General features: G+C 45.0%; 1 protein-coding gene across 1 annotated transcript in view; it reads left to right on the forward strand.

Moving 5' to 3' along the window:
* Positions 1 to 883: 883 nt before the first annotated feature.
* Positions 884 to 24,712, forward strand: part of IDH3A (isocitrate dehydrogenase (NAD(+)) 3 catalytic subunit alpha) — a 31,818-nt gene continuing 7,989 nt past the window's right edge. Inside the window, exons 1-8 of the mRNA XM_068127206.2 lie at positions 884 to 949; positions 1,327 to 1,392; positions 2,773 to 2,856; positions 7,634 to 7,748; positions 13,437 to 13,624; positions 19,068 to 19,201; positions 20,566 to 20,668; positions 20,846 to 20,910. Of these exons, the coding sequence (XP_067983307.1) occupies positions 932 to 949; positions 1,327 to 1,392; positions 2,773 to 2,856; positions 7,634 to 7,748; positions 13,437 to 13,624; positions 19,068 to 19,201; positions 20,566 to 20,668; positions 20,846 to 20,910 (773 nt within the window). The 5' untranslated portion in view covers positions 884 to 931. The remainder of the gene's footprint in view (positions 950 to 1,326; positions 1,393 to 2,772; positions 2,857 to 7,633; positions 7,749 to 13,436; positions 13,625 to 19,067; positions 19,202 to 20,565; positions 20,669 to 20,845; positions 20,911 to 24,712) is intronic.

Below are 24,712 nucleotides of genomic sequence, written 5' to 3' on the forward strand. Positions count from 1 at the left end.
AACAGCGTGTTGTATTAGCAAGTTGCCCATGCCTGCACAGGATTCTAAATGGGGTAGGGATGGGGCAGTAAAATGCAAATGGTGTCTTCTGTCATCCAGCCAGAAAGCTGGGAGCAACAATTCACATTTATCGCCACATCTGATGCAATTGAAATGCTCTTATGGCGGTGAGGTGCTCCATTTGAAACTGTTTGTTTGGGTCCGTTTTTATGCCCAGGGTCCCTAATAAAATTTTGTATTGCTGTCAAAGCCCGTGACCAATTGCAAATTAATAGTTTTGTGAGGGTACCCCTACCAGAAGTAAAAAAACAATTATAAACCACAAATACGTATGATAACTTTTTTAAACAGTCGCTACTGCTGTTTAACACAAAACTTAAAGGGAGGATGAACCCCTTGTTCTTTTGACATCATATGTTTAATGTGTACTCCACAGACTAACAGACCCAAGCCTAGATCTACGCTAATCTATATGCCCCAGGTAGGATAAAAACATGACCCAAATCCTGCTGCTCCAGTAGGAAGCTTGTGTACTAGTACTAGTTTTGGATTTATATCCAGTCCAGTAGGTTTAAATTGGATTTATATCGGCACTAAGAAAATAAATAAATAAATAAATCAATCATTCAATCAATCAATTAAAATAAAATAAAAACCACATTTTCCCCCGTTTTATTATTTTTATCACCCTGAGACTGCCACATTTTCTTATCCCCTCTTCGCCTGCCCTTTCTCCATTCTCCTAACGAAATGAAGTCGTTTTGACGCATTTATTTAATCTGTTGTTTGTGTGGCGCAAGCATGATGGGCCGAATGGCCTCCGGCGTCGAATGTCCTTTTCATTCACGTACATAATAAATAGACGGACGTTTCAGATTCCCTCGGGGCGTGCCATTGAAAGGTCGCGCATGCGCAGTCATACCTTGCGGAAATGGCTCTTCGTGCGGAGGTAAGGAATGGTTGAAGGGGATTCTGTATTAACGGAAAGGCAGTTTTTTTTTTAATCATTGTGACCAATTTACAGTATATGAAGCGTCGTGATGGATTACGAGGATGTTTAGGTAATGAAATATATGGTTGTTCATTCATTTATTAATTATTTATTCGCCGATTAATCACCTTTAGTAATATTCTTTTAAAGAAGAAGCGATGATCCTCGAGTCCAAGACCAAGCCACGATAATATTAATAGTGGTTGCTATGGTTGTTAATCGGGTTGTGGACTTGTACTTGTAGTAGCACGTGGTTGTGATCACGTGTTCATAAATTACCTGGGGGTTTATGGTAGTGATTAATTTATTTATTTTCGGTGTTGTCCTTTTTCCAGGTGCGATCGCTGCTGGGAACCTGGAGGCATGTCAATTCCCTCCATAAACGACCTTCTTCCTCCGAGGTTTGCTTATTGTTTTAATGTGGGAATTGAAAGACGAGAGAAGGACATTTGGACGATGTCTTGTTGAAAAAGAGGAATAATTGAGTGGAGGTGAGTAGTGATCCTGGAATTGGGTAGTTTCGCCAGAAGGGGGTTGATGGTGCACCGTGTGAGCCCTGCAGAAACCTGGGGGGACAAAGCACGGAAAGAGCGGAGGGTGCAAGACCAGAAAGGAGGTGGAAGAAGACAGAAAAGGAGGTGGACCACCGACCTGTCTTCGATGACGTGATAAGCCCATAGATTCAGCTTCATCGCGTGAGATTCCAATTGATTGTGAAAGCCTTTGTTTCCACAGTAACAAACTGAACAAGATGTGAGGCAGGAGCACCAGCCCAGAGGAGAGAGCAGTATTCCATTGAGCTGCGGATGAAAGCCTTGTATGTGGTGAGGAGCTCAGGTGTGCCAAGGAAGAACATTCCACGACTGAGAATGCCCAGTCGGCGGCTGGCTTTGGAGGCCAACCTTGAAATGTGGTTTGTCCAAGAAAGATCATGGCTGATAGTGAGACCCAGGAGTTTGAATGACTGAAGTTAAACAGGAGAATTGTTAACAATGTAGATAGGAGGGTTTGCCAGATGGTCCTTTCGGAGAGAGATAGTGAGATTTGTCAGGATTGAAGGATGAATTCCAAGTGTTTGATCATCTTGTGAATTTATCAAGGTCTGATGAGCGTGAAGAGGCCTGTCTGAAGGACTATCTGAAGGATGAGGGATGTCACGGCATTGGACATTGACCGGGCTTCCCTTCTGCCAGCATTAGTTGGTGGCCATGAAAGATCTCGTGGTGGATGTTAAATATCCCACGGTGTCCTTTGTAAAGAGTATGCGAGCTTTCTCCGACATCATGGCCAAATTCCTGACTTGACTTCGTCAGAGTGGCGGCCCGACCATGATTTTAGCCAAATAACTGTTTCCGCAGCACCAACGCTCTGCATATGTCATTGTACATGATAATGATGATTATGATGATGTGTTTGAATAATTGTTTTTATCAACTGTAGGTTGACAAAGGTATTATTTTCATAACCCCCATGAGAAGAAAATTGAAGCTGACATTTCCGGTGTTGAACCTTTGTCAGAGCACGAGTGTATCGGAGTATTGCGCCATCATCCTGTTTCGCAGATGTGATTGGCGTTAGCAAAGATTTTATGCCCGGAACATCAGCTTTTTACTTTGTCTTCTTCTGAAAGCGGTTAGCACACCTTTGTCAACTACAGGTTGATAAATGTATTGTTTACATTTATTTTGTGATTGTTGCTGATTGGCTTCAGGTGATTATAACACGTAATTGTTGCTGTCAAACATGAATGATGACCATGAAATGCTATTTTTCTGTGGCAGGCCCACACTGTGACTTTAATACCTGGCGACGGAATTGGTCCGGAAATTTCTGCTGCTGTTGTCAGGATATTTGATGCCGCAAAGGTAATGCACATACACACACACACGCACATACACACATGCACATACACACACGCACATACACACACGCACATACACACACGCACATACACACACGCACATACGCACATACACACACGCACATACACACACGCACACACACACACACACGCACTCACATACACACGCATGCACATACACACACGCACATACACATACGCACATGCACACACGCATGCACATACACACACGCACGCACGCACATACACACACGGATGCACATACACACACGCATGCACATACACACATGCATGCACATACACACACGCATGCACATACACACACACATACACACACACATACACGCACGCACATACACACGCATATACGTGCACACACTCATATACGTGCACACACACACACACACACACAAACTGACACGCACGCACACACACACACACACACACACACACACATACATACATATATACATGCACATACACATGCACACACTTTGTACCAGTGATTGTAATATTCCCAGGGATGGTTTTTAAAATCACTGAGGTTCTTCTTCATCATTCCTGTTGCTGCAATTATCACTGGTACAATTTCGATGCTCTTCAGCTTCAAAGATCTCTTGACTCATTTTTGAGGTCCTGCTATTTCGTCATTTTCTTGATTTCTGTGTTGTTTAAACCAAAATCGCTGGGTACTGATATTTCATCATCGATGCTGTCTTTTCCTTTTCGTTTGTGAGTACAATATCCAGACAAATTGCTTTGTTTTCTATGTTCACGCTCGATGGAATCATCAGGTCGTACGTGAGCATGACGTCCTCATTTTCAATGATTGCCCTTGGTTCGTGTTTCCATGAGTTTTCTGGAACTTGGATGTTAATTTTTTTGCAGATAGGCCAATGAATCACTTTGCATACTCTGTTGTGCCGTTGTGTGTAAAGTTGTTCTGATAATAGTGTTGTGTGTGCATGTGTTTTGTAAAGACGTGTAAACTGAGGAAAACAAGCATTCTGAGTATTGCGCTGCAATACATGTCCCCTACCGGCAGTCTGTCGTCCGGAAAACTGTTGGGGAAATTACCAAGGGTTATTTATCCACAGGTTCTGAATCGTTCCCAATCGCTAATTACCTCAGGACGGGCTCACATGTGATTCGCACTCGGGACTTCGATTTATACCCCTTGCAGACAGGTCAGCAGAAGCATGAGAAAATAAGTTGTTGATAAAGAACCTTTCAAGTCGCTAAATATCAGTAATTTATTATATTTTCCGGTTCACGATCAATGATCGATGTGTATATATATATATGTTGCTCGGCTTGGCTCCGCCCCTCCGGAAAGCGCGCGCTGTCGCGCTGTTGACGTTCGCCAGACGAGGCGGAGGGCGCGCGGTGCGGCTTGAGGAGAACTCTAGAATAAACAAGAGATATCCATTTTTAAAATATTTTCGTTTAATTAACGATATCTGCCAAACCACGTGCCCTATCGCAAATTCCAAAAGGACATTTTAGTAGATTGACATGCTGAACAGATCTGTGAAGTTTCCCCTCGATTGGATCACAAATGAGGGAGGGGCTCGGTTTCAAAGGTTCATGCTTAAAAACGTCATAACTCTGAAACCATGTGACGCATGACGTCATGCTCGCTGACTTTTTTGTTCGTCTTGAGGGGTATGCGATTCTACCTGCAAAATTTGGCCTCGATCTGTTCAGCCATTGCAGAGAAAAAGGGGTTTTCGTGTTTTCACGAAAAACAATATGGCGGCCGAACCACGTGACGTGTGACGTCATAATTACCATTAAAATATTCTATTTTTCTTTCTTTCCTCCTTCAAGATGTCTCTGATTCCTTAATATCTCTTCCTGGTTACTCCCTCCTCCGGCATGATAGACCTGAGCCTCGTCCTGGTGGTGGGGTTGCTATACAATAACAACAACGACGACAGGCATTTTAAGGCTATTTCCTCTGCCAGAGTGGGGGTTAGCCTTGCGGGCCCCATGACAATCTTCTCCAGTTTGCCCTATTTTCTACATCTTCCCTTGTTAACCCCCTTGCCCGCATTTCTTCTTCGACCATCTTTAGCCAAGTCTTTCTCGGTCTTCCCCGTCCTCTACTTCTTTCTACATTCATTTCCATCACTTTTCTCAACCAGTCACTTTCATCCTTCCTCAACACATGACCAAACCATCTTAAACTGTTTCTCTTCACAGCATCCATCACAGGCTCTATTCCCATCATCTTTCGCAATTCATCATTTGTCTTCCTCTCTCTCAACGATACTCCACACATCCACCGAACCATTCGCATTTCCACCCTTTTCAGCCTTCGTTGCTGCTCTACGTTCATTACCCATGTCTTGCTCCCATAAATCATAACACTTCTCACACATGCAGCATACACCTTTCCCTTCAGCTTCAACGACGCTCCCCTCCTCGTCAGCACGCCACTCAGTTCCCGAAACTTCTTCCATGCACATCTCACTCTAGCAACCGTTGCCGAATCGGATCCACCTTCTCCATTCAGCATGTCTCCTAAGTATCAAAATGTTTTCACACCTTCCAGCTTCACACCATCTCCAAGATCCAACTCAACATTTCCTCCATCTGCAGCTCTCTCTGTGCACACCTTACACTTGAATGTAGCTGCCACACTGGTTAACGAGAACGCCACTCAGTAGAGTGCATACTCCCGCCATGGGTGGCCGCTGCTGAGCCCTATCTTCCAATGGTAAAAAATCCTTCAAAAAATTCCTGGATGCGGAATAATATCCTGAGCTTCACCAAAAACTAAGCAATTCTTCCTTATCCCAAGGGTAATCATCCCACCAACTTTCATCCAAATCTGTTCAGAACTTTTCCAGATATCTTGTTCACAACACACGAACACACACACTGACGGACACGATCGAATGCATTACTCCCTGGTGGGAGTAATGACCCTCTCAGACCACTACATTTGTCCATATGTGTTTTGTACCGTCCTCCAAACAGTGATGACTCGATTTACATTTCGCTGTCTGACGACCAAGACCAACCTCTATCCACGCATCCCAACTCTCTCTTCCTCATATGTGGTGACCTGAACTGTCAGCATGCCAGCTGGCTGGGTGTGGGTACCTCTCTCACCATCCATGGCAGCTCCTTGCAAATGCAAATGTCTGCTGCTCTTCTTCTGCTCTAATCGGTTCTTCTGATCATGTGCCTGTTAAAGTGGACATCTCTCTGGCCATTCTCAGAGAGCCTCCTCAGCGTTGACGATTCTGGCATTTCACTCAGGCTGACTGGCTCGGTTTTCAAGCAGCCATCAATCATCTGGACTGGTCTCCCATCTCTACTCCCTCTGACATCAACGCTTCCTGGGAATTCTTCCAAAGTAAACTGCTCTCTCTCATGCACAGATTTATCCCATCTCGTCTTCAGTTGTCTTACCCTTCCTCCGGGCTCACAGTTCCTTCCTCTGTGCTCCTGCCTCACAGCTAGCTCGGCTTCACGCTGTTGAAACCAAAGCTATCAATCATTGGAATCTCCTGCGATGAAGCTAACTCCGAGGGCCTTTCACTCACTCAACGCAGGCAGGTTGGTGGCCTTTGTCTTCTACCGACTCCTCTCCGACCTTGCTCCCCCAGCTCTCTCTGTGCTCTGTCCCCCAAATATTCCTTCAGGTCGCACAAGATCTGCCAGCAACCCTCTCATGGTTAAACTGCCAAAATCTAGGCTCTGCTCACCTTCACTCTTTCATTCCTCTTTTCTCTCGCCTCTGGAACAAACTCCCTCACTCTCTTCAATCCCACGCCTCCCTCCAGGTCTTTAAAACAGCTGTTCACCACCATCTCTTATCTTCCCCCAGCCAAAACCTTGAGCTTTTCTATCCCCGTTAATTCACCCCAGATCCAATTTTTTGAAATACCGTCTTCTTTCCTGGAAGTCCTAGTGTCCATGTGTTTTATACCTCTCCCCCCACCCCCCTTCCCATGCCCCATCTCCCCCAAACTGTCTCCCTCCTACAGATCTCCCGATGTTTCTGTTGTACTTGTGTGCTTCCCTCTCTCTGCCCATCTTGTCTCCCGCTACCTTTATTGTATGTTTTGGGTCCTTTTTTTTTTTCTTTTTCTTTTTTTTTGTGAGTAATGTTATCTCTTACACGAGCCTCGATCTTGTATAAAAGAATATATACAGTATATACTATGAATCAGTTTTATGATCTCAGGGAGCAGATGTGACGTCATTTTTATTAATGTTTTTCCCCTGAAGTTGCGAAATGAAATTCTCGTTGTCATTAATAATGTGCTGCCGTAAAGGCCTAACGCTAGATGTAACACCGTAACACCATCTTACTAAGCCGTGAAATTGAGTGTCTTACATTCAGCCTGTCACCTATGGACACAAGGTAATCATTTATGTGGGTTGTGGTGTTCAACAGCTGTCAGCAAAGTGACGGGACTGGATGACGTGCACGTCCGTAGAGGCCTAGCTTAATACAAGACGTAACATCTCAGCAGGGACAAAACCAAAGAAAAAACCATGACAGATGATGGACAGATAAATCCAGCTATGTTAATACTCGTTTATCGATTAATCTGAGATGCTTTTATTTTCAAAATCTTGCTTTGGGAGATCCACCAACAAGAGGGGTCTGTTGATGTAACTCATGGATAAAAATGCACCTGTGAGCACCAAGCAGCTTTCATTGCTTAAAAACAAAGATTGCAGACTGTTGAAGACGGCGGAATTGTCCTTGGTTTTAGCTGCATTGCATTTGCACATTTGTCATTTCCACTGTTTTGTAGGTGCCAATCCATTGGGAAGAGCGCAATGTAACACCAGTCCAGAGCCCAGCAGGGAAATGGATGATCCCTCATAATGCAAAATGTTCCATGGAGAAGAACAAGCTTGGCCTTAAAGGTAAACGCTCCGGGAGTGGTGGGGTGAGGGATGAAACCAAAATATAGTGACCCTCACCAATTTTTATTATTTTTTATTTTTTTGTATACAAGATCAAGGCTTGTGAAAGAGCTAACATTAATCACACAAAAAGTCAAACCGACACATAAAACGCAAAATAAGAGGAGCAGTAGACAAGATGGGAGCAGTAGACACAAAGTACACAATACACACAAATATAAATACAGTACACACAAAATAAGGGGAGCAGTAGACAAGATGGGGAGAGAGAGGGAAGGACACAAACACAACATTTGAGAGCAGGGACATCGGGAGAAATGTGGGAGGGGGAGGGCTTGGGGAGAGGTGGGAGAGGTATAAAACATATGGACACTGCAAGGACTTCCAGGAAAGAAGTTGGAATTTCAAAAAAAGTGGATCTGGGGTGAATTAGCGGGAGTAGAAAAGATCAAGGTTTTGGATGGGTGAAGATAAGAGATGGTGGTGAACAGCTGTTTTAAAGACCTGGAGGGAGGAGTGGGATTGAAGGGAGTGGGGGAGTTTGTTCCAGAGGCGAGAGAAAAGGGGAATGAAAGAGTGAAGTTGAGCAGAGAGCCTAGATTTTGGCAGTTTAACCATGAGAGGGTTGCTGGCATATCTTGTGCGACCTGTAGGAATATTTGGGGGACAGAGCACAGAGAGAGCTGGGGGAGCAAGGCCGGAGAGGAGTCGGGAGAAGACAAAGGCCACCAACCTGCCTGCTGTGAGTGAGTGAAAGGCCCTCGGAGTTAGCTTCATCGCAGGAGATTCCAATGATTGATAGCTTTGGTTTCAACAGCGTGAAGCCGAGCTAGCTGTGAGGCAGGAGCACCGGCCCCTTAGGGGGGAACAGTATTCCATTGAGCTGCGGATGAAAGCGTTGTATGTGATGAGGAGCTCAGGTGTGCCAAGGAAGGACTTTGCACGACGTAGGATGCCCAGTCGGCGACTGGCCTTGGAGGCCAGCTTGGAAATGTGGTTTTCCCAAGAATTACGTCCAAGAAAATTTACGTCCAATTCGTGGATTGTCTTGTTTGTGTTTTTCAGTGACTGTACACGTTGCGGAAACCTTGACACCTTGTTTTTCTGAACATCAGGATGCACGTCGCTGCTTTATCGTATTTTATTTAAACTCGGCGCGCCAGCCAGTCGCTTTGCTGATGTGTTTATTCAACAGACAGCATGTTGCACTTCACTAACATATTGTATGTCTGTCTGTGAGTATCTGTATTGACATAAGTATTCAGACCCTTTGCTATGACACTTGAAATTTAGCTCAGGTGCCTCCCATTTCTCTTGATCATCTGAGCTGTTTCTACACCTTGATTGGAGTCCACCTGTGGTAAATTCAATTGATTGGACATGATTTGGAAAGGCACACATCTGTCTATATAAGGTCTCACAGCTGACAATGCATATCGGAGCAAAAACCAAGCCTTGAGGTCGAAGGAACTGCCTGCAGAGCTCAGACAGGATTGTGTCGGGGCACAGATTTGGAGAAGCCTACAAAAAAAAATTCTCCTGCATTGAAGGTTTCCAAGAGCACAGTGGCCTCCATAATTCTTAAATGGAAGAAGTTTGGAACAACCAGGACTCTTCCTGACAAACGGAAGCCTCTCCTCAATGAAGGACACATGAAAGCCCGCTTGGAGTTTGCAAAAAAGCACCTAAAGGACTCTCAGACTGTGAGAAACAAGATTCTGTGGTCTGATGAAACCAAGATTGAACTGTTTGGCTTCCGTCTGCCCACTCTGCCATAAAGGCCAGATCGGTGGAGTGTTGCAGTGATGGTTGTCCTTCTGGAAGTTTCTCCCATCTCCACACAGGATCTCTGGAGCTCAGCCAGAGTGACCATCGGGTTCTTGGTCGCCTCTCTTACCAAGGCCCTTCTCCCCCAATTGCTCAGTTTAGCCAGGCGGCCAGCTCTAGGAAGAGTCCTGGTTGTTCCAAACTTCTTCCATTTAAGAATTATGGAGGCCACTGTGCTCTTGGGAACCTTCAATGCAGCAGAGATTTTTTTTGTAGGCTTGCCCAAATCTGTGCCCCGACACAATCCTGTCTGAGCTCTGCAGGCAGTTCCTTCGACCTCAAGGCTTGGTTTTTGCTCCGATATGCATTGTCAGCTGTGAGACCTTATATAGACAGGTGTGTGCCTTTCCAAATCATGTCCAATCAATTGATTTTACCACAGGTGGACTCAAATCAAGGTGTAGAAACATCTCAAAGATGATCAAGAGAACTGGGAGACACCTGAGCTAAATTTCAAGTGTCGTAGCAAAGGGTCTGAATACTTATGTAAATGTGATATTTCAGTTTTTTATTTTTAATAAATTTGCAAAACTTTCTAAAATCCTGTTTTCTCATTGTTATTATGGGGTATTGAGTGTAGATTGTAGGTAGTAGGTTGAAGGCAGCAACCGTTCAGAGTGGAACTACCGTTCGGACTTAGGAGCGTTAAAGTGGTGCCCTGAACCATCCTACACTCTCCATGTCAGGATGGCTGAATTTTCTTTGTCTCACTCAAACTTTGAGGCTTAAACTCAAACTTTAGACTCAAACTTTGAGGCTTTGAGGCATTAAAGTGTTTTGAGGATGGCTGAAACTCAAACTCAAAGGGAGGCTTTAAAAGAGAGGCTGAGTAGGGTAGAGGATGATGTGGTTGAGCTTGAAAGTGGTTGGATGTCAATAAAAGCTAGTCTGTTGGGAGCCGTTGGTGAGGTATGTGGATGGACAAAAGGACCACCGAGGCACTCGGAAACATGGTGGTGGGATGTTGAGGTTGGAAAGAGGATTGACGAGAAGAGGAAGAAGTTCAAAGAGTGGCAGAAGGCGAAGGGTACGGGAGCAGAAACAGCAGAGCATGAAAGTTATAAGGCAGCCAGGAAGACTGCAAAGAAAGAGGTAGCAAAGGCGCAGGAGGCATGTAGGAAAATGTTCGGAGAACGCTTGGATTCGGAAGAGGGTCAGAAAGCAGTATTCAGGATTGCAAAGCAGATAGCGAAAGAGAGGTGTGATGTGAAGGGGGTGAGTTGCTTGAAGCATGAAGTGGGACAAATCGTTGTCGACCCAGATGGAATGAAAGGAAGATGGAAAAGATATATGGAAATGCTGTTGAATACAGAGAATGAATGGGATGGCAACATAGAGAGTAACCCAGTTTTAGGACCGGCAGAGAAGATAACTGAGAAGGAAGTTGAGGAAGCGATAAAAGCAATGAAGAGTGGAAAAGCGCGAGGGCCGACGGGAGTTGTGGGAGATATGTTGAAGGCAGCAGGAAATTGGGGTGTGAAGAGAATGACAGAGATCTGTAATCTGGTGGTGAAAGAAGGCCGCATTCCAGTGGATTGGGAACTGAGTACCCTCGTCCCTCTATACAAGGGGAAAGGTGACCCTCTGGAGTGTGGCTCGTACGAGCGATAAAGTTATTGGAGCATGTAATGAAGGTATTGGAAAGGGTGTTGGAGAGGAGGATAAGGAAGAAAGTGAAGATCGACGAAATGCAGTTTGGATTTATGCCAGGAAGAGGAACGACAGATGCGCTTTTCATTGTGAGGCAGTTGCAGGAGAAGTACATGGATAAGAGGAAGAAGTTGTTTTTTGGGTTTGTTGATCTGGAGAAAGCATTCGATAGGGTACCACGCAAAGTATTGACATGGGCATTGAGGAAGTTAGGAGTGGAGGAATGGTTGATCAGAGTAGTGATGGCAATGTACAAAAGAGCACGCACAGCTGTAAGGACGAAGGACGGGAACAGTGGTGAGTTTGAGGTGAAGGTGGGAGTGCATCAGGGGTCGGTACTAAGTCCACTACTATTTGTAGCTGTGATGGAGGTGCTGGCTCAGACCGTAAAGGAGGGTTTACCGTGGGAGTTGTTGTATGCAGATGATCTGGTGTTGATTGCGGAAAGTATGGATGGACTGAAGGAAAAGATGAACAAGTGGAAGGAATGTATGGAGACAAAAGGTCTGAAGGTGAATATCGGAAAGACAAAGGTGATGGCAAGTGGTAAAGCATGTGGTGAGGTGGAAAGAACTGGGAAGTGGCCGTGTGCTGTGTGCAGGAAGGGTGTCGGAGTGAACTCCATTCAATGTACAATGTGTGCTGAGTGGGTTCATCAAAAATGTAGTGGTCTGAGAGGGTCATTAACCAGTGTGGCAGCTACATTCAAATGTAAGGTGTGCACAGAGGGAGCTGCAGATGGAGGAAATGTTGAGATGGATCTTGGAGACGGCGTGAAGCTGGAAGGTGTGAAAACATTTTGCTACCTCGGAGACATGCTGAATGGAGAAGGTGGATCAGACTCGGCAACGGTTGCTCGAGTGAGATGTGCATGGAAGAAGTTTCGGGAACTGAGTGGCATTCTGATGAGGAGGAGAGTGTCGCTGAAGCTGAAGGGAAAGGTGTATGCTGCATGTGTGAGAAGTGTTATGATTTATGGGAGCGAGACATGGGTAATGAACGTAGAGCAGCAACGAAGGCTGGAAAGGGTGGAAATGCGAATGGTTCGATGGATGTGCGGAGTATCGTTGAGAGAGAGGAAGACAAATGATGAATTGCGAAAGATGATGGGAATATTGCCTGTGATTGATGCTGTGAAGAGGAACAGGTTGAGATGGTTTGGTCATGTATTGAGGAAGGATGAAAGTGACTGGTTGAGAAGAGTGATGGAAGTTAATGTAGAAGGAAGTAGAGGACGGGGAAGACCGAGAAAGACTTGGCTAAAGATGGTGGAAGAAGAAATGCGGGCAAGGGGGTTAACAAGGAGAGATGCAGAAAATAGGGCAAAATGGAGAAGATTGTCATGGGGACCGCAAGGCTAACCCCCGCTCTAGCAGGGAACATGGCCTTAAAATGCATGTTGTTGTGTGTGTTGTGTCACTCAAACTACAGCTACCGGGCGAGCTTCAATCGCTCTCACAAACAAACATCACACATTTTTCAACATACACTTTTCTTCTCTTTTATTTCAGGCTTGGCCTCTGAGGGCTACATAGTCCGTGCCTGGAGCCTCCAACATTAAAAAAAAAGAAAAAAAAGATTGATGAGGGAAAAAATGAATTTAAACGATTTCAGGATAAGGCTGCAACATAACAAAATGTGAAAAAAGTGAGGGGGTCTGAATACTTTCTGAATGCACTGCAGGAATGAATACATCAGAGGAACTGTGAAGGTGGTTGAAGCATTTAAGAAGGTACAGGGAGATAGACAGAGATGGTATGGGTATGTGTTGAGAAGGAATGAGGACTATAGGGGAAGAAGGATGATGAGAATGATACCACCTGGAAAGAGACGGTGGGGCAGACCGAAGAGGAGATGGAGTGATTGTGTGGAAGCAGACCTGGAGAGAGGTGTGGATAAAGAATGGGTATGTGATCGACCCAAATGGTGGAGCAAGATCCGTGTCGGTGACCCCACTTGAAGTGGGATAATAATGCTATAGAAGAAGTAGTGTTAGTTTTTGGAACATATATAAACAAATAAATATACAATTTAACTTTTCTAGTATAGACTCGGACTGGCACTCCATTCCTGATTGAAACGGTTTAAGACATGCGACCGGATGTATAAATTTTACAACCCTGGTTTTCCCTCTTTCTTCCCCCCTCCCCCTTTACAGGGACACAATTTCACATCGCCAAGTGAACCACATACTGTTCTGTTTTGGTGTAGGTCCTCTGAAGACCCCTGTGGCTGCAGGCCACCCATCCATGAACCTTCTGCTGCGCAAGACCTTTGACCTGTATGCAAACGTGCGTCCATGCGTTTCCATTGCTGGCTACCGCACACCATATACAGATGTAAATCTGGTCACAATACGTGAGAACACTGAGGGCGAGTACAGTGGCATCGAGCATGTGGTACGTGTTCTCCTGTTGGTATTTGGGAGGGAAGCCATACTTGTCTCAAAGTAATGTAATTGAGCCAGTGCTGTATCAGACTGCAATTAAATTCTGTCATTGAAAATGTAAACCAGCCTTCTAAAATCGAGGAACACAAGATTTTATTGACAACTTTGTGGACCCATTAATATCTTTATTACCTCCGCTACTGGAGATGGATGGATGTTATGCTTTCACCCATGTCTGTTTGTCTGTCTGTCTTTGAACAAGATGTCTCAAAAAGTTGTGGACGGGTTTGGACGAAATTTGGCGGAGAGGTAGTGCATGTGACACGGATGCAACGATTAGATTTTGGTGAAGATCCGGATTCGGATCCGGCTACTAGAATTTTTAAAAGTGTTTCTTCACCATTGGGAGATAGGGCCAAAAACGAAAGATAGCAGGATATCTCAAAGAATTATGGATGGATTTGGACGAAACTTGGTGGAGAGTTTGTGTGTGTGACGAGGACTAATCGATTCCATTTTTGGTGAAGATCTGAATATGGATTCGGATATGAGAATTATTTAATTTTTAAGCGATTCTTCACCATTGAGGGATGGGGTGAAAAGCGATTAAAAACACTATATTAAAAAAGTTATGGATGACTTATGACTAAACTAGGTGAATGAGTTGGTTAGGTGGTTATAACAAGCTGATTAGATATTTGTTCAGGTCCGAATCCAGATCCGATCTATCATTGGGATACCAAACGAACTGTTCAGCCTGGCGGAGGTATGCGCTCTACCGAGTGCCGTTCTAGTTTATTTTTGTGAGGACCCCCAATTTATCACAACGTTTCTGTTACAAGGAACTTGGGCACATGCGGCCACTTGGCCCATCATTCATGTGTTCCATCAACACCACATTAATTAATTACATCAGTTTATCAAATTTGTAATTGGGAGGTAACTGCAAGAACATATATAATATTGTAATGGATTTCATCCAAGACCTCGTTCACAGAAGTGAGGCTTTATTGAAATCGATTCACACAAGTCCTAGGCACACAAGCAATTAACATATTAGCTATTGAATCGTATACAGTATAAGTATAAAGTTTACTCAAGCATAGTATAAAGGCCAAGCCAACGATCTGGTCTTACCAAGATGAATGCAGCGCAGACCAGAACATGGCGCGTTCAGAACGCGTAATTCTCCCTTCACACATAAAGAGCGCTCGATTATATCCAGCATGCATTAGATCACCATACCCCAGAATTTCCTCTTCCTCTTTTTCTCCAGTAGCACCACACACATATATATATATATATATATATATATACTACACGACCCATGACCCGTTGGGTCAGTGTTATTATATATAATTAAGGGGTTACCATGGTTACAGTGGGGGTCAAAGGTCAACCTATGGTGAAGATATATAATTTTCTCACACTTTCTAATAGAGAGGCAAAATGCCATATAAAACTAAATTTACTGGTTCTAATTGCTTTTATTTATCAATCCTCACATAGAAGAGCAGTTTTTAGTAATGAGCAGTGAGGAGAAGACCCCTCAGCCAATGATGCTACCCCTCAGCCAATGATGTGACCCCTCAGCCAATGATGCTACACCTCAGCCAATGATGTCGCCCCTCAGCCAATGATGTCGCCCCTCAGCCAATGATGTCACCCCTCAGCCAATGATGCCTCCCCGCATCCAATGATGCCACCCCGCATCCAATGATGCCACCCCGCATCCAATGATGCCACCCCTCAGCCAATGATGCCACCCCTCAGCCAATGATGTCACCCCTCAGCCAATGATGTCACCCCTCAGCCAATGATGTCGCCCCTCAGCCAATGATGTCGCCCCTCAGCCAATGATGTCGCCCCTCAGCCAATGATGTCACCCCTCAGCCAATGATGTCGCCCCTCAGCTAATGATGTCGCCCCTCAGCTAATGATGTCGCCCGTCAGCCAATGATGCCGCCCCTCAGCCAATGATGCCGCCCCTCAGCCAATGATGCCGCCCCTCAGCCAATGATGCCGCCCCTCAGCCAATGATGCCGCCCCTCAGCCAATGATGCCACCCCTCAGCCAATGATGTCGCCCCTCAGCCAATGATGTCGCCCCTCAGCTAATGATGTCGCCCGTCAGCCAATGATGCCGCCCCTCAGCCAATGATGCCACCCCTCAGCCAATGATGCCGCCCCTCAGCCAATGATGCCGCCCCTCAGCCAATGATGCCGCCCCTCAGCCAATGATGCCGCCCCTCAGCCAATGATGCCGCCCCTCAGCCAATGATGCCGCCCCTCAGCCAATGATGTCGCCCCTCAGCCAATGATGTCGCCCCTCAGCCAATGATGTCGCCCCTCAGCCAATGATGCCTCCCCGCATCCAATGATGCCACCCCGCATCCAATGATGCCGCCCCTCAGCCAATGATGCCGCCCCTCAGCCAATGATGCCGCCCCTCAGCCAATGATGCCGCCCCTCAGCCAATGATGCCGCCCCTCAGCCAATGATGCCGCCCCTCAGCCAATGATGTCGCCCCTCAGCCAATGATGTCGCCCCTCAGCCAATGATGTCGCCCCTCAGCCAATGATGCCTCCCCGCATCCAATGATGCCACCCCGCATCCAATGATGCCACCCCGCATCCAATGATGCCGCCCCTCAGCCAATGATGTCGCCCCTCAGCCAATGATGCCGCCCCTCAGCCAATGATGTCGCCCCTCAGCCAATGATGCCGCCCCTCAGCCAATGATGCGGCCCCTCAGCCAATGATGTCACCCCTCAGCCAATGATGTCGCCACCCCTCAGCCAATGATGTCGCCACCCCTCAGCCAATGATGTCGCCACCCCTCAGCCAATGATGTCGCCACCCCTCAGCCAATGATGTCGCCACCCCTCAGCCAATGATGCCGCCCCTCAGCCAATGATGCCGCCCCTCAGCCAATGATGCCGCCCCTCAGCCAATGATGCCGCCCCTCAGCCAATGATGCCGCCCCTCAGCCAATGATGTCGCCCCTCAGCCAATGATGTCGCCCCTCAGCCAATGATGTCGCCCCTCAGCCAATGATGCTACACCTCAGCCAATGATGCTACCCCTCAGCCACTGATGCTACCCCTCAGCCAATGATGCTACCCCTCAGCCAATGATGCTACCCCTCAGCCAATGATGCCACCCCTCAGCCAATGATGCTACCCCTCAGCCAATGATGTGACCCCTCAGCCAATGATGCTACACCTCAGCCAATGATGCTACACCTCAGCCAATGATGCTACCCCTCAGCCAATGATGCTACCCCTCAGCCAATGATGCTACCCCTCAGCCAATGATGCTACCCCTCAGCCAATGATGCTACCCCTCAGCCAATGATGCTACCCCTCAGCCAATGATGCTACCCCTCAGCCAATGATGCTACCCCTCAGCCAATGATGCTACCCCTCAGCCAATGATGCTACCCCTCAGCCAATGATGCTACCCCTCAGCCAATGATGCTACCCCTCAGCCAATGATGCTACCCCTCAGCCAATGATGCTACCCCTCAGCCAATGATGCTACCCCTCAGCCAATGATGCTACCCCTCAGCCAATGATGCTACCCCTCAGCCAATGATGCTACGCCTCAGCCAATGATGCTACCCCTCAGCCAATGATGATGCTACCCCTAGACGACCCATGCATGACCCGTTGGGTCAATGTCAGTTTGAATAGATATGAGAATAGAACTAAAGCGAACGCTGGACATCATCAGGGAGATTATTTGGGCCAGCAAGCCATAAGGCTCACCTCTCCAGCGTTCTAAATCACTTACCTGTGACACGTGATTTCGGCCCTTATCTCCGATCACGTTGATGGAAATCACCACAGCATATCGTCAAGATCCCTCCAAAAGGCTCGTCTTTGTCACATACATCACGCAACGTGCGATCCACAGCCTCGAAACTCTCTCTCCTGATCATAGGACACTCATCCCACACGATGAGTTTTGTACTTCGAAAGAGGTCTGCGATAGTGGAATTTTTATCGATGTTGCATACGCCATCTTCCCTCGGTGTCAGAGGGATTTGGAACCTTGAGTGCGCTGTTCTTCCACCAGGCATGAGGGTAGCAGCTATGCCAGATGAGGCCACCGCAGGGGGCAACTTCTCCACTCGCTCTCACTTTAGAGAGAATCAGGTTAATAAGAAACGTCTTCCCTGTGCCTCCAGGCGTGTCAATGAAAATCATTGATGACTGATTCGTGCGGATGTTGCTATTCGCGTCCATAGACGTGAGGTGTGATTCGTTGTCCGCGTCTGTAGCGCCAGCGCCGTCGGAGGGTTGATACGACATTCTTCCTGCAAATAGTATTGTGTTTGTGCTATCGTTTTGCCGATCATCAAATGACAAATAAATTACATTGTGAAAATTAAAGATTTCAAATAAAGCTATTTAAAGTGTATGCGCATATAAATAATAAAAAAAATCGAAGAAATATCTCTCGGTAATTTCCTGAAACATATTTTACTTCCGGGTAATAATGTTTAATGAAATGACGAAGATATATACTGTATGCCTGTTATTTTAGGCGGTGTATTTTCGTATATCAACTTGGCGCGATTTTTAAAATATATCTCTGCAATTTCCCGTGTGTGCGTGAATGTTCTCAATTATTTCTTTTACCGAGTCTAAAACCATCGATAAAAATGAAATCAGATGGCGACTTAGATTGAAGATAAAGGCGTGAAACAGACTCAATGGCCTTGAAGATACAAGCCTTTCAGAATTCATTTCGTTCTATAAACGGAAACTTTCATCGGATTTTCTTCCCGTTTTTTTTCAACCAAGTCTAAAACTATGTTAGTGACTGTGAAAAATGAAATGATATATCGAATTTGATTTGAAATAAAACAGAGAGAGAGCAAGACACCACGGGCCTACAAAACAGGCCTCAAAGCTATGCGAGTTAATAAAATGGTGGATATTACTACTCTCTCAAAGGGGTAAGCCACGCCCCCGGACCGATCGAATGTTACATACAAACACGCAAGATTTCAATTTTATAATTATATATATATATATATATATATATATATATATATAGATAGATAGATAGATAGATATATATGTAGTGATACTGGAGAAAAAGAAGAAGAGGAAATTAGGAAAAAGAGGAAGAAGAGAAAGAAGAGGAAATATATATATATATAATAATTTATCAGCAGATGCATCGCCATCTTGCTGTTAGTATGGGTTTCAGTCTATTTTCTTTCCATGCATTGCAAGGCATCATACCTTGTTGGTGTCTGCAACTGAGTCACTTGCATTGGAATCTGATTTTGATTCATCACTGCCATTGTCGGAAATGAAGCAGTGATTCTTTCTGTCCAATTGGTCTCCCAAATTGCATAATGTCAGTGGGTCGTCGTCTCTGAGAGACAAAATGGCCATTTTATTATTATTTTTTCCCCCAATTTATTGACGTGTTACAGATAGTGGATGGTGTGGTTCAAAGCATCAAGTTGATCACAGAGGGCGCAAGCAAACGTGTGGCTGAGTTTGCGTTTGAGTTCGCTCGCCAAAACCAGCGTGGCACTGTCACAGCCGTGCACAAGGCCAACATAATGTGAGCAAAAACAAAAAAATCTTGATATATACACACACACACACACACACACACACACACACACACACACACACACACACACACACACACACACACACACACACACACACACACACACACACACACACACACACACACACACATATACACACACACACACACACACACCTTTCTACTGATGGTCGTGCTGTAAAGCTGTATTAAGCCGGATGTATTTTTTATTTGTATTTTTGTTGATATTAAATAGGCTATTGTTTCTGCTTCACTCAAGGGCTGGCAGGATGGCTTGTACTCATCTTGTAGCACACTCGGCTCTTAGCTGTCGAGCTTGGGTTTGACTCTCGGCCCAGTTATAAATTGTCATCCCAGTTTCACAGGCAGAGTCGATCAATGCCTCAGATGGATGTTAAACTGGGCCTCCTGTCTGCCGCCATTAGTAGATGGGCGTTAAAGATCCCATGGTGCACTTCGTGAAGAGTAGTCGAGCTATCGTCAGCACAATTGCCAAATTCCAAATTCCGACCCTGATTACTTTGTCGACGTCAAGCCTGGTCAGCCAGTTCGTGAAAGACTTGGGCCAAAAACTTCCCCCCGGCCAACCCCACAAGAATGTGGGAATAATTGTGGCCGTTAAAGCAGAGGTTTCCGCTGCACAAAATAGCAGCTATGTGTGCCCCCGTACCGATCCCTGGTTATCCCTGGTGTTGGGCTAGCGGCTAGGGTGCCAACTTAGGATCCAAGGATCCTGGGTTCGAATCCCGGTCGATCGCTGAATTAACGCCAGGGGGGTTGACTCAGCCTGTCATCCTTCCGAGGTCGGCAAATTGAGTACCAGTACACTGGTAATTCCCTGTTTATCGTAAAAAGGCGACAAACAGGGTTGGTGGCAGGAAGGGCATCCGGCCGTAAAACATTGCTTCAAAAAGGGGACCAAAAAAACAACAACAACCACGGTCCCCGAAAAGGCCAACCCCCGCTTTGCGGGGGAAAATGGCCTCTAAACGGTGGGGTTTTTTTTGTTTGTGCCCCCGTACATTCTCCACATACTGTGTGCTGTTCGCTGCATTAATTGTGCAGGTAGCACTTATGTTGTATTGGTATGGTTTGTTGAGTACTTTCGTGCTTATAGCACAAGTCGGGCATCTCAGAGGTTCAACTTGGATATGGCTGGGTTATGAATAAAGAAAATGTAGATATATTCTAATTAGCATCGTGTTAAAAAAAAAAAAAAAATTGGGAACATTTGATCTGCGAGCCTCTTCCCATGGATGAATAACCCTGTAAAAAGTTTTGTAAGGTTATTTTGACATGATTATCTTACCTGTGGGTATTCTTCCTCTTATTATTATTTTTTATTTTCCCAGGCGCCTTTCTGATGGCCTTTTCCTGAAAAAGTGTCGTGAAGTGGCAGAAAACAACAAGGATATAAAGTTTAACGAGATGTATTTGGATACGGTTTGCCTCAACGTAAGTACACTGCGTATGGCTTTAGTCAATCGGTGCTTGCACTTTAGCTTCAGGATCGTCCGGTTTTAACCGAGTACTGAGATTGGTTACCATGTCACAAGAATGTGCTTCCAATGAATCAGTCTTTGCTTTGGTGGTTTCCTGCACGGTGCGAGGAACGGTCATGCTGTTGTGCAGATGGTTCAAGATCCGACGCAGTTCGATGTGCTGGTCATGCCAAACCTCTACGGTGACATTCTCAGGTGCGTATTGTCGGCGGGTTGGAGTTGGGTGTTCTCTCGAGAATCAAAATTGGTTTAGGGTGGGAAAATGCTCCCGATTTCCAAAAAAAAAAAAAAAAGGTACGAGGCTCTGTGGAACATGCTGTGCCTGAGTGTTAACAAGCTTTGATTACCTTGGTGAACCCAAGGCACCGTCAGCTTATTACTCTAATTGATTGTGTTATTGTCTGTCACATGTAGTAATTGGTTTGAACATGTCATGCGAGTTGATTGGTAGCTAAATGCAAACGTGTTTGCAACATTTCAAGTAATACGTAAGAGATAATCAGATTATTATGTGCTTCCAAAATGTACCAATGATTTGGATTTGGGGGTTGGGATTTGATGGGGACAAAGGCCTTTTGAAAACCATGCCGGAAAGCCATTGCTCATTATGCTCATTAAAGTAATTAATACCAAGTCATGTTAATGAGACCGAGACTGAAAAATGCGCATTTTTGAGATTCATTGATGTTGGGGGAAGCAAATTTTGAAGCTTCTATCCATCTTCTAGCAAGGTCGTGGATTAAAAAAAAATGGCAACGCTTGGGTAAATGAGAGACTACAATCTATGGCTTCCACACAGATGTGGATCATGTGTTAATTAAGCAAATAACATCCCAGCATGCTTTGGGTCATGTGATGTCGAAGAGTGCCGTTCTAGTTATAAAACGTCAACTGATATGCCTCCACCCACATTATTACATCATTATAATACTTGTATCAAGTTTGATTTAAATCCATTCAGCTGTGCCCAAGTTAGCATATTTTTACGACATGGCCTCTGACCATGGGCCTCAGGACCCCCAAAATATAATCATTTAATCTTTACATCATTATACATATCTGTACCAAGTTTGAATTAGATCCCTTTAGCCATTCTCAGGTTATAGACCTATTACAGACTTTGACCTTTGACCTCTTAACCCCAAAATCTAATGGGTTCATCTTTACATCATTCTACATAAGTGTACCAAATTTGGTCAGAATCCCACCACTGGTTCACAAGTTATCGTGGTAACGGTATTTTTTTACCTAACATGACCTTTGGCCTTTGACCTCATGACCCCAAAATCAAATCGGTTCAGCTTTACCTCATTATACATATCTGCACCAAGTTTGACTAAGATCCCTTTAGCCGTTCTCAAGTTATCACGGTAACGAAAACCTATCACGGAAGGACGGACAGCCAGACGGACAACCTGAAACGTAATGCCTTCGTCGGCGGAGGCATAAAAATGCTGCACAGGCCTGGTCGCCTATAGTTATGGCTGCAAAAGGAAAGCCCTTCCCTCTGCACGTGTGGTCGCCCAATAGTTTGATGAGCATGACACTGATGTTATCCATCATGGCCTTCTCAGTCACCAGATATGAACCCAATCGAGCATTTATGGGATATTCTGGAAAGTGCTTTCCACCTCCATAAAACAGGTGTGGGTTGAATGACTCCTAGAAGAATGGTGCCGCATCCCTCCTGCAGAATTCCAGATGCTGGTGGACTCTATGCCATGGCGCGTAATGGCCGCATGTGGCGATCCAACATCCTATTAAGTGACTTTACATTGGTGTTTTTTTTTGTCCACTAGCTTTCCTTGTAAATGAAATTTGCTTGTTTGGTGCAAGATCTGCCCCCCTCGTCAGCACCCAGTACGCCCTCCCCACAGCACTGTGGTGGGAAAAGCTCTGTCCGTTCCCTCGGCACTAGTGTGCATGGCACGAGCATATTTCCAACAAACCATCGTGCCCGGTCCAAGCTCCGCCCTCAGCAACATCTGTGTACGTCTATAAAAGTCTGTAGTGCAACTTAGTTTATTTTAAAAATTATCACGTACATATGATACAACCTTTGCTTTCAGCTAATAAGTTGAACTCCACTTCATATTCACATTCTATGTGTACCTGTACTCACGTGGGTAAACTGCTGGATTAATAAATGGGTTTAAAAAGCAGACCTTCCGACAATATTTAATTTTTGCATTTTTAGTCCTTCAACATCTATAATAATGCACTTTGCGATTTACGTATTTAAATGAACAAACTGACTAAAGACATTGAACTCCAAACGGAGAAATATTTTGCGTCAAATCCAAAACATGTCTTCGAGTCTGGGACACTGGGACAGGGACATCACAATTTGTCCGTGTTCCCCACAAGTGTTGTTATTTTGAGTCGTCACTAAATAAATAAATTATTTTTGCACTTTCCGCAATTTCTTAAAACGCAGGAAATAAGACTTCTGGTCCCGTCTTTCTACGTGACAGCTGTGCTTCATTCTGCTCTGATAAAATGTCCTCCAAAGGTAAGGATACCTTTCCGGATTGGTCTCGTCTCACTGTTATTGTTACCTGGAAAGGAGGATTTTGACCGTCGCCAAATCTCAACCATTTATTATGACTACATCAACCCTCGTCCGTTGCTGCGTGAAAAATGATGATTTGGCGATCCAATTTGCAGCACGTTCCCACTCAATATGACACTGTGTGTGTTTGCGCCCTATTGCAGACGATGCGTTATGTGAAAAACGTTTCAGATCCTTTTGTTGACGTGATCCAACTAGATTCCATCGTATCTAACTTTGGCAAGCCTGGTGTTGGCTTAACAGTTAAGATAGCTGGCAACGATGCAAGCAGCAGCCACAGGCTGCACACAAAATTGATAATCTACCTTGGCTGCTGACCTTTTTAGAATGACAATTTTTAAAAGTTTTTTTTGTGTATTTTACTCACTTGGCAAGGTGAGTTCATTTCTCGTAGCATTGGTTGGCTGGACTGATCTGCAATTTGGTTTGCCTCTTGGGTGACCTCCAATAAAAATTACATTTATAATCTGAATTGATCTACATAATGCTGCTATTGCTATGTGGGATTCTTCTTCTTTAGCATGCAGCACAAGGCTGTGGGGTGGCATCATTAGCCATGTGCCACTGATGCAGTGCCCTCTGTAGGTTAGAGCAGGAATTTCTGATTTGTGCATGGAGCCAGCGATATTTGCAGATGGATGGCACATTGATGTCTGAAACGCCAAGATGACAGTTTATAGCTGGGTCAGGATTCAGACCTAGGCTGGACAGCTGATATGCCAGTGTACATTCCTCTGGAGTCTCGGCCATCCTGCTAGCAACTAGGATAAACTGGCGTTTTCTTCCTTTTTATTTATATATTTTTTTCAGTAATTTGAGATAAAATCTCGTTCGACAAGATGTTACAGAGGTGTAGTGCATTTTGGCTCGATGTCTTGTGTGGGTTTGATTCCCTGTCTGACTATATGGATGGATGTTACATCTGTTTGTCTGTCTGTGAGCAGGATATCTCAAAGTTATGGACGGATTCAAACTCTACAGAAAAATGGTTGTGAATTACAAACAAATGGGTTTGTATCCTCTTTGCCCCAAAAAAATTATTAACCATCTTCTCACATATTTTTTGTCAATCTTATGCAGAAAGTGTTCAACAGTCGAGGGTGCGAATTGACTCAATCGGTCCAAACATCCCGCTATCTTTATTTGATCATGCGACTAAATAAAAGTGACCATTTGTTTAAAACATTTTTCTTTTGTTTTTCATTAAAGAAAGTTCCTTAAGTTATAAAATAAAGAGAGAGAGAAGGGGTGGGGGCCCGGAGGTTGTTTGCCTCGGGGCCAGTGCTGGCTCTCGACGCACCTGCTTATTACCTTATTCTAACGTGTAATCCAAAATACGCGTAATTCAAAGCCACTCGCTGCACTGAAAAACGTGGGGATAGGAAACTGCACTGTAAAGGGTGGAGACTTGTAATACCCTCTGAC

Source organism: Myxine glutinosa, chromosome 10 (genome assembly GCF_964187855.1).
Source record: "Myxine glutinosa chromosome 10, kmMyxGlut1.1, whole genome shotgun sequence".
In the NCBI taxonomy this organism is placed as follows: Eukaryota; Metazoa; Chordata; class Myxini; order Myxiniformes; family Myxinidae; genus Myxine; species Myxine glutinosa.